Source organism: Corvus moneduloides, chromosome 3, assembly GCF_009650955.1.
Source record: "Corvus moneduloides isolate bCorMon1 chromosome 3, bCorMon1.pri, whole genome shotgun sequence".
Classification (NCBI taxonomy): domain Eukaryota; kingdom Metazoa; phylum Chordata; class Aves; order Passeriformes; family Corvidae; genus Corvus; species Corvus moneduloides.
In genome coordinates, this window is record NC_045478.1 from 107,413,629 (window position 1) to 107,424,126 (window position 10,498).

General features: G+C 52.2%; 1 protein-coding gene across 3 annotated transcripts in view; it reads right to left on the reverse strand.

Moving 5' to 3' along the window:
• GALNT14 (polypeptide N-acetylgalactosaminyltransferase 14) overlaps nucleotides 1–10,447 on the reverse strand; it is a 94,784-nt gene extending 84,337 nt beyond the window's left edge. For all 3 annotated transcript variants that reach the window (XM_032103255.1, XM_032103254.1, XM_032103253.1), the window contains exon 1: nucleotides 10,116–10,447. In XM_032103255.1, coding sequence (XP_031959146.1) covers nucleotides 10,116–10,244 — 129 coding nt within the window. In that variant the 5' untranslated portion in view covers nucleotides 10,245–10,447. The remainder of the gene's footprint in view (nucleotides 1–10,115) is intronic.
• Between the last annotated feature and the right edge of the window lie 51 nt (nucleotides 10,448–10,498).

Sequence of the window (10,498 nt, forward strand, 5' to 3'; positions counted from 1 at the left end):
GAACGAAACTTCTCTTTCATTCACAGTCAGGATTTGGCCACGATGATGTCAGCAGGAGCTGCCACCCAAGGGTGCAGTAAGGCACCAAGAGCAAAGAAATCCCATTTTCCAGAACACCCCTTGTGCCTGTTGGGGAAGGTTGACCGCCCTCCGCCTCCCAGCAGCTGGTGCCCTAAAGTACCAACATGATCTCCACACGCTAGGAGAGCTTCTGCCTGCAAAACCCAAACTGGAACTGACTTTCCTTTGCTGACATTGCCTTCAGGAGGGAAGGTGTCCTCACCTTGCTGAATCCCGCGGTGCCTCAGGTGAAGAACAACATCTGAACGACCTTCTCTGGCACTCAGATGCCTGCTGGAGCTCACTCTCACCTTGCAAGGTAGATTGTGTTTATATTTTATGTTTGATTTTGGAAATGCTGTGTTTCTTGAGTGCACAGGTGCATCCAGGAGGTCCCTGCTGAGGAGACACATCCACATCCATGTGCAGTAACACAGGCTGCTCACCGGGCAACGTAATACTTTTCTCATCATTCCATTCCCTTTTTCGCCACTTGCAAGTCTAATTTCAAGTTTCAGATATTTCACTTTCTCACCTTTTCTATTGCTCCTTACCAAACCCTTCACACATCACCTTTGCAAGGGGTCTCCACCCCAAAATCAGCTCCTCTCACGCCATGGCCAGCAGACAGGGCTGCCAGCACACTGCTGGGCTGACGCCACATCCCCAAGGGCTGCACAGGGGTTGGTTCTTTCTTCTCTAAAGAGACTCAAACCAGAGATCTTCCTGCAGGATGGGAGGGCAGGACAGGAGGGTTCTTCACAAAGTGTTTTGCTGTACCACCGGGAGAAAACAATATGCAGCCTACACATCATACATGGTTTAACTCCGAGCACTAGGCAGATATTCATCCATTTGGATTCCAGCGGCAGCAGCAGATGGCTGGGTAATGCATGTTTGAGTCTGCCTCTCTCTAAATGACACTGTATTACGGCACCAGGAAAATGCAACGGGCATTATGAATGCTGCAACTCTTCCCTCCTCCTTCTCCATCCAGCTCCATTCCTGTTGAAGGCAGGACCATGCTACACAAGTCTCCCTCCCAGCCTGGCTCCCACACACCAGCTCCAGCAGCTCCCAGTGTCTTCCCACTGTCCACCTCCCTGGAAAAACCACTTGCTTTCCCCAACCAGACCCTGCATTTCATCTGGGCAAGCTCAAAGTGCAAAGGGCTGCATGCCAAATGACCCCCAAGGCAGATCCCAAAGGACATCAGAGGATACTATTCCATCCTGAACGACCCTGCATCAACCCACTGGGTAAAGCAGATTATTTAGACCCAGATGAAAAAAACTTCTTTTAAATAAAAATATATTTTAAAAAAATCAGTGTTTTATAAGAAGAACTGAGCCAGCCATTGAAAGTGAATTTGCTCACACCTGTAACTCCTCCCTCTCATCTTTCCTCCATCTCACCTAACAACAAGCAACTAAAAATTCAACACACAAGCAAGAAAAGATGTGCACGAACTCCATCCAGCCCGGGGGGGCTGCAGCCAAGGCCCACACCACTGAACATATCCACGCCGTATTTGCGAGCCGTGTGTCTCCATAATGGGTTATGAGGTGTGGTTGTAACTGGCGGATGCCGACGGTGGTCCTTGAGGAGGAAATGGTGTGTGTCTAAATGCAGGCAAAGCTATTTGGAAAGCCAGGACAAAGCAGCCTTTCTCTCCTGGCATGGGCCAAATTACATCCTTTGGACTTACTCCTTCAGTGGCTTCAAAAGAAAAAGAATCATCCGTCTCAATTTTCCTGGCTCTGTGAATAATGTTTGGAGAATAGAGGGTGATTTCATAGCTCATTTGTTTTTGCACCATATGAACCCTGCTCTCCTCGCATCACTTTCCAATCAGGTTTATAGCTGGTGTTTCCACGAGAAAATCAAGGAGGGAAAGGCTACGACACTCAGTCTCACTTGAGACTGAGGGGAAAAAACAAAAATTTAAAAAAAAAAAAGAAAAAAAAGAAAGGAGAATCTCTCTCTCTCCCTTGTCTTTCGGCCTGATCTGAAAATGAACCTGTTTTGCTTCTGAATCAATTCTCTCCTGGCACTGCACTTCCCGCAGTACTTTCCGAGATGAGATGCAATCATTAGCTCACTTGCTCCTCCAAATAATATCACAAAGCCGGAGCTCAAGCTGCTTTGCAGTAAATCATCACTAATTTCTGCCCATGTGTGGCAAGGCAGGGTTTGATGGAGGACACAAGTCCTGCCACACCCTCCCAGTGCCACCATCCATTTGCATACCTGCTCTCTGGGGACAGTCCAGCATGTCACCTTGTCCCCCCGTGGAGAAGTGACACTGGCACATCATCCCTTATTCAAACACCTCTCCAATGACCCCCAAAGGACCAGCACAGCTCTCACGCCCTTGGGCTGCAGGAAGGGTTAGCCAAGGTTCATAAGGGGCTTCCAAACAGCAAGATTGAGGCAAACTCTTAGTACGACTAATGCTGCCTCCATGAACAAAGGGGTGAACTCCTGCTGAACCTGTCACCACTGACCATTTTCCAAAGGGACATGTTAAGGACAAGAAACCCTCCTCCTGCTCCTCCCAGGAACTCTGTGCTACTGGCACCCAGAGCCCCAGCCCCTCCCTGGACACCCAATGCCCATCCCACAGTGGGAGGCTTTCCAGGTACCCTATAGACTGATCCAGCCTGACCTAGGGCTGCCCTTCCCACCCCAGCAGCAGCTATATAGGAAAACCTGTATCTAGGCAGCCCCCCTTTCTCAGCTCCTCTGGAAATACATATAAAGAGTAGAGCAATACTGATTTAGATGAGCAGGAGATGGGGCTCAAGATCTCCTCCTTGGCTTACTTTTCCTGTAACACTGATTCCTGCTGCGATTCTGGAACCAAAAAGGGTAAAGAGGGTGGGAAATCAATTTAATTGCAGCTTAGTAAGCAACTGCACTAAGTATCGCTGGCAAAATCTGAACACTTTGCTGTGAGAGAAAGGGGGAGAAATGGCTTTTTCATTGCACAGGAAAGTGGATTGAGAGCAAACTCCCCCCCATCATCTGCTCCTCACCCCTTCCTTCTTTAAACAGGAGGAAGCCAGCAAGAAACACACAGCTAACGCCAGCAATCTCCCTCTCCTGCTACTCCAATTAATAGTCAATCCGCTGCACCCATTGTCGTTAGGCTGCACGTAATTACTCCTTCACGCAAACATCTTCCTTAAACAGATCCTACTTCTGCTTTCTCCGCAGATACATTCCCCTTAATTGGTTTTATTGCACCAAATGCTGGCCTGTCCTCACAGATGAGACTCTCCCATGCGGAGTACGTTGCTTTTGCATTTCCACTTCTCCCAAGCTTGATTTTCCCACTGACAAGGAGATTACAGCACAAAGAAACACACCCAGGGTCATCAAAGTGGCATCCCGTGAGCTGTGCACACAGAACACACACATCCACACACCCTAGAAAAACACTGGGCACACAAAACCCCAATATTCAGCTTCCCAGGGATTTGTCAGCTTGGGACAATAACACTGCACCTGCATTTATGTGGGATCACAAGACAGCGTTATTTGCAAGGCTGCATCTCCTGGTAGTGCCCTTCCCATGCCAGAGCTCGCCCAGATCACAGCCACAGCAGCTCAGCAGAGTGTGCCCTCCGTGCTCTGCCCTGGTCTCTACACATACAATCAACCTCTCAGCTTCAGGAGGCACAGGAAAACTCCAGTCACAGTACCATAAAACGCTCCCTGGACCTGCCTTCCCCAGGCACAGCATTCCCATTTATAGCTCTCACCCTGCAGCCATCCCATGTGCTGAGTCCCCTGCCCGTGGGGAGGTACGGGTCACGTTGCAGAGCCAGGGACAAGAGATGTCTCAGCAGAGCAAGAAGAAGTAAACCCAACCAAGACAGGCCCTGGGCCATGAGCCCATCAAAATAAATCAGGATGATGCTTTCTTATCAAGGGAAGGAAGAGCAAGGAGAAAACAGTGGGCTTTTGAGTAAACAATCCAACTCTGTGCATATCTGAGGTGGTGAAAGGATAAATAAGACAAAACATCTTCCCTGACAGTCAACATCTTTCTCAAGCATGGAGACACTTCAACATGTGTGCTGTGTCTCTGAAGCCTCGGCATCCAGACACAGAGCTGATTTTGGAGACCTCCCTGCTCAAAAGTAGGACTTGCTTTTGTCAAGCCCACCCCCTCAAGGTCGCCAAGGGCTCCAGGACGTGAGCCAGAGCTTAGTCCTCCCAAAAACCCAGCAGCAAGGGCTCAAGCCCTTCCCTGTCACCTATGAGAGGATGATGCCACACCATGTCACACCAGCTGGAGAGGGATGCTGCAGCCCAGATTAATTCCACATGCAGGGTGCTCCACACAGACCTTGGCAGGAGAAGCAGTTCACAAGAGAAACCATGACACTCCTGAGCCCAACTCACTCTCAGAGCACCATCACCTCCAACACCCCTTCAGAGTGAAGCAGCAGGACTCTTCCAACTCTTTTTATTCTTCCAGAGCACAATAAAAAGTACGTTTCTTCTTCTGGTGCTCAACAGTTCTTGTCAACAAAACACATACCACCTGCACAGAAATTTATTTATGTTCTTACCAGGAGAGAAGCAGAATCCTTGCCTCCTGTCCTTCCTTCCCTGATACCTCTTTTAAAAGCACCAAGCTATGAAAGGCACCTGTACATTCCAATGCTCACTGTTTTGCAAAGCAAACAGGTCTTGTTCAATCGATATTTATGTCCCCATCAGTCACAGCTGCAACACAGAGCTCTACCAGAATGTAATGGAGGCGAAATTCATTCATTGCAATTACCAGTGAAAAATTAGGAGGGTTTTCATTGACGGGTTATTGTTTCACAGGTATCTCAGGGAGCGCTGTAACGCACAGTGGGCAGGTTAATTAAACAAGGTGCACCAGGCAGGCTGCTCACCATTTGCCCACAGCTGGTTTCATCACCGAGGTGACTTCCTCACCTCACCCCTGCTCCACCAGACCTGTCCTGCCCAATACCACAGATGAGGGCAGCTTGGCCATGGCCACAAGCAAGAGAGAGAGGAACTGGATTCCATCACACCTCCTGCACAGGCAAAGCTCTGCACATCCTAAAAAGCCTGGATTTACTCCTAGATTTCAGAGTGGGGTTTCACCAGCAAAGCATGACAGAAGTTTCCCCTTCTCTCACATCCTGGACCTATCCATGCCCCCAGCCAAGTCCCAAGTCCCAGTCAACATAAGCTTCCTGGGTATTAAACACTCTGCCTCTTCTTTTTTTTTTGTTCCCAACAGCTTTGCCACTTCAATCCCTAATTGTCAAGATCTGAATTTTTGCAGGATACACAGTTATTTTAATCTGTTAAGTGGCTCTGCTGCTATAAAACTGACAGGAATTTAGTATCTGGAGACTGTCAGCTGAGCTCCAGGTGCTGAGGCTTTCTACACGGCAATGATGCAGAAGGAAGCACAGGCTGGTGCAAGGCACACAAGCACAAAGCTGGCAAGGGTCCCTTTGCACTGAGGTCCGACCCTGTGGCGTGCTGAGCACCCTGGAACACCTGGAGCAGGCAGTGAGGCTGCTGAGCTTCTCCACATCTCCCAGGAGCCATTCCCCAGCTGCACACTCAGAAAGGAGCTGTTGCATTGCAAACACTACTATAAGTCAAGTAGAACAGGTCACTTTTTTTAATAAAGGAAACTTTTCCTCTGTAGCTTTTCTCCTGCAGTCAAGCCCGTGACAGACCTGCTTTCCCTCCAGAGGCTGTCAGCTGTGCTTCAGCCATTCATCAAAGGGAGCAAGCTAGCATGCAGGAGGGAATGAAGAGAAATAAAATACCAAACCCAACAAAAACTATCTTCCTGCCCCTCCTGCACACACTGCTGACCCTGAGCACAGGAGCCCAGACCCCTGAAACCCCCTCCCTGCTGCAGGGCTCTGCTATACAGCCACTGTGGTCTCACACAGGTGCAGGAAATGAGAGGACCAAGGGCTTGTCATCCACCTACTCATCTCCTGCTCCCTCATTAGCATCCCCCAGGGCCACACAGCCACAGCCTGGCACAGGACACAGGAGCCAGCACACCAGCAAAGCATCGCTGCGGAGCCAGCTACAAGTACTCTTCACAATTAATTTGGGATTTTGCTTGTAATTAATCCCGCATATCAGTTCCCCTCATTATTCCTTAATGTAATTAAGTTATTAGTTTATATGTCCCCCCCTCAAAGCAGAGCAGAGGGAGGGATCAGAGGGAGGCAGGGGAGATGCCAGGCGGTAGCACAGGGCCATGAACCCAGATTACTGGAGCACAAGCCAAACCCCACCACAGCCTCCCTGAGCGACTTCAGGTAGGTCACTGGCAGCCTGCTTTTCCAAGAGGATAAAACGATTCCAATTCCTCCGGAGTCCATGCGAGACAGAAGGATACAAAGTTCAATTAGCCTCTCCGGGTCCTGGTTTATCCAGCTGGAAAACTGCCGGGACAAGGAGACAGGCTGGAACTAATTAAAGCTTGCAAAGTGTTTCGAAGCCCTCCTCCAAAAGGCAGAGAAGGCAGGAGGCATCAAGGAGTCCCAGCCGATCCACGACCCCAGCCAGCCCCGTGTCCTTACACCCCCATCCATCAGGCTCGGCTTCCCCGCAGGCTGAGCCCACACTGCTAACCCGGCACCCGGCCGGGTAAAGCTCCCTGGCAGCGGCAGGCACCCTGCTACGGCTTCTCTTCCCAGCCAAGTCACGGGACTTCACAAAGGGCAGCGAAAGGGCGAGTGTTACTTACAGCACTAATGGGGCTTGATCTGCCCCTTGGAAAAGAAAGAAAAAAGAAGCCCCAAGCCAACAGCAGTAAAAGCAGCACTGGAGGGACCGGCAAAGCTGTCCCAGGAACAACTTCATGGTCCTAAACACTGCCAGCTTTCTTCTTCCATACCCTACCAGCCCTGCAAGGTTGCTACACCTCACGGCCAGGAGGGAGTCCCACACCCTAAAATCCAGCCTCAACCTGCTCCTGCCGCCCTGGCACGTACCACCAGCGGCTGCAGGCAGCAGGGAGGAGGAGGAGGGAAAGGAGGTGACACAGATTGAGGGAAGCAAGGGCTGGCAAGTAGGGGGGCCCTCTAAACCTGCCTGCCCCTGGGCAGCAGCGAGGGATCCATAGAGATGGGTTGCAGGGGAATATAGGAAAAAAAATTACAGGGGGAGGTGAAGCCAAGTTAATTACAAGACACTGCTGCACCCACCTCTTCGGGCACGAACAGCTTGAGAAAGCCCAGCTACTGCTGCAGGACCTTCCCCAAACACCTGTCTTCACCACATCTTTGAGATGCCAAGCCAGCAGTGTGTTTTGGACAAAGGAAGGACTTAAAGACTGCGTCGGACCCTCACACCAAGGGCCTGCCCTTTGGAGGCCCTGCCCACCCCAGCACAGGATCCTCTGGCTGCAAGAAAAACATCACAAGCCTTCCTTTGGGAAGCTGAGGCCTGGATCTGGTTCAGGATTTGGGGTAAAGCAAGGGGTAGGGTGAGACCAAAGTAACAGTGATCGATGGGCATCTGTGGAGCCAAGGGCGGCGCATCTGTGGAGCCAAGGGCGGCAGATCTGTGAGCAGCAGCTCTGCTGTTGGCTCTCAGCAAGGCACCAATGTGCCACAGCCAGCCAGGGAGCTCAAGCACCACGGCCTTCCAGCATGGGATGTGTGCCGAGAGCCTGCCAGGACACAGGCACGGCCAGGAGACAGGCATGGCCAGGATGCAGCGTTACCAGCTGAAGCCTAACTGGAAAGGTCTAAAGGTTAAACCTACTCGAGGCATGATACATGGTGTGCCCATGTCCGTAGAAATACAGTTCAGCTGGGAGAGAAGTAGGGGAGGGAACAGGTTGGAAAATGCTGCCAGGAAAGTTTATGTGGATTTGCTCCATTTCCCCTCTGTAGCTGTTTTTCAACATTTGAGGTGCTGTTAGCAACCCAGCACTTCCTCCTGTTTCTCGAGGAATTTGGGAGGACATCCCCTAACTGCACAAGTTTTCATCAGTGGCAGCCAGTCCCGGTGGCCAGGGCAACAGGATACCCCACCAGGCTCCTCTCTGGACCACAGCATTCCTGTCTCTGGTACCCCAGTCAGCTCTGCAGCCATTCAGAAGTGTTAACTGAAGTTACACCACGTCCCCACGCTCATAAACAGCTTATAAGTCATACTGCTCCAAAGCAGCTTCCAAAGCCAAAAAACGCAATGCATTAAAAAATAAAAAACAATCTGCACTCTATGGATCTCAAGGGGATGCAACCATTTGGATGGAAAATTCAGAAGAAATGAAAGAGAGGCAATTTAAGCAGTCAAATTGCTGGAGTTATGGCAACTTGGCAGTGGCAGCTTTGAAACATGGGGATGGATCCTGTGTGGCAGAAGTTCACCTGCTGCGGGAGCCAAGACCAGCCTGTAACAGCATCAGCAACCTGCACCCTGAGGTGGGGGAAGCTGTGAATGGGAGCAGAAAGTCAAAATGGGCTGCAAAATGGCAGCAGTTCAGCTGCGGCTGGTGCTAAGCAAAAAGCAAGGCTCATTTCAAGGAGATTATAGTAGCCCCTGTCAAACAGGGGAAGTCTTTTTTTGCAGTTTTTACAAATACGGTTTTGACACCAAAGCACAGTTCTGGTTAAGAAAGTGCTTGTATTCTAACTCTGCTTTCAGTGACTTATTTATTGCCTTCCCCAGCTTAAATAAATAAATAAATAAATGTATAGATAATTATTTCTTTTTGGGGCCTGAAGTTGCATAGATTCATTCCCTTCTTCTAGGATTGAAAGATTTACGAAAGCCTGAAAAAACCTCCTCAATCATTTTTATTTAAAAAAACATGGAAAACCAATAATTCCTCAGGATGAAAAAAATCAAAGTAAGCTTTATGAGTTCTTTTTTTTTTCCAATCAGGTCGTTAATTCAGTTGCTGAGGTGACAGACACATATATGAGACTCTCCAAAGACGTGGCAAACACGTAAACCTGTCACATACTGTGGGCCAAACACTGCTGGGTGTCACTGGTGCAAAAAAAGGAGCTGAGGTCTCACATCCTTCCTCTGCCACAATAACCCTAATCTCGGTGTATTTTCAGAAGCTGGACTCCAACCCGGATTAATTAATTCAAGATTTACAACAGTACAACTAAGCAGTAACTAATCCACGTCCTTTGGAAAGTTAACCCTCGGCTAAGCCCCAGCCGCTCTCAGCCAAAGAGGAGAGGACAAGGGACCCGGAGAGGACACGGCACCTCGTTCAGCCGCAGCTGCTCGCAGCTCCCCTGCTTTTCGTCTGGGCAGTGAAACTCCTCTGATTCATTCCCTGTGTGGAGCGAGATGCTCCTCACATCTCTGCCGTGCTGTCACTCCGGGGACTCAAACATGACACAGAAAGGCGCGATTGCACAGGCACCCTCCTCCCAGCCCGGCTGGGGCTCCCAGGGCAGCAGCATCCTGCCCGTGTCTGCTCTTCCATCACAACCAGCGGCGAAAAGCCCCAGCGCTTTAACCGGGCTCGCCCAGCCCGCGTACGCCAAGCACGGACCATCAAAGTCTGCACCCCTCTCGTTTCAGCCCAGAGAGGATCGAGCCCTTCTCCTTTAGTGGAGAGCTCAGGAGCACGGCGTGACCCACGGGGTCGCCGGCCGCCCACCCGTGACACAAACCACGCGTTTCGTTTCCTTGGGGCGCCCCGGTCCCGCCGCCCTCCAGGGCCCGGAGCCTGGGATGCTCCAAGGTGGCGTTGGGGCAAAGGGCCGGCACCGCCGGCGGCCCCGACGGCCGCAGCCTCCGGTGAAGCGGGGCGGGGGGGCGGCTGGGGCTGCCGCTGTCCGAGACCAAGCGGAGCGAGGAGAGGGGGACACCACGACCGGAGGGTACGGAAAGGGCCGCAATGCCCCCCCCGCACAGGCACAGGTCCGGTACCCAACTTGAAAGGGAGCGCGATGGGGTGGGGGGGGGGGGGGGGTCCCGAAAACCGCCGGGAACTTCTTCCCCGGGCAGCGGCGGCATCGCGCCCAAGTCCCGCCGGAGCAGCCGCGGCCCCGCCGCCCCTTCCTTACCTCCGGTGTGTGACCCTCGGGCTCCGCCGCCTCCAACTTCCTCCGCGCCCCGAAGAAGAAGAGGAGCAGGGCGGCGAGCCAGAGCACCCCCAGCAGAGACAGCGCCAGCCGCCGCGTCGGCCGCCTCATCCTCGGGAGGAGGGAAAAGTCCGGCGGGGGCACCGGGAGGCGGTGAGGGGAAGCCGCGGGCGCCTCCGGGGGCAGCGGGAGCGGGGCTGACGGGGACGAGGGTCTCGCCCGCCCGCCTCGGAGCCGGCGATGCGAGTCCCGGGCTGTGCATGCTCTGCAGGGGAGGGGAGGGGAGGAGGAACGGGAGGAGGAGGCGCCGGGAGGAGGGGGGCTGGAGCGGAGCCGCTTGCCGGGGAAAGGTGCAGGGCGCAGGC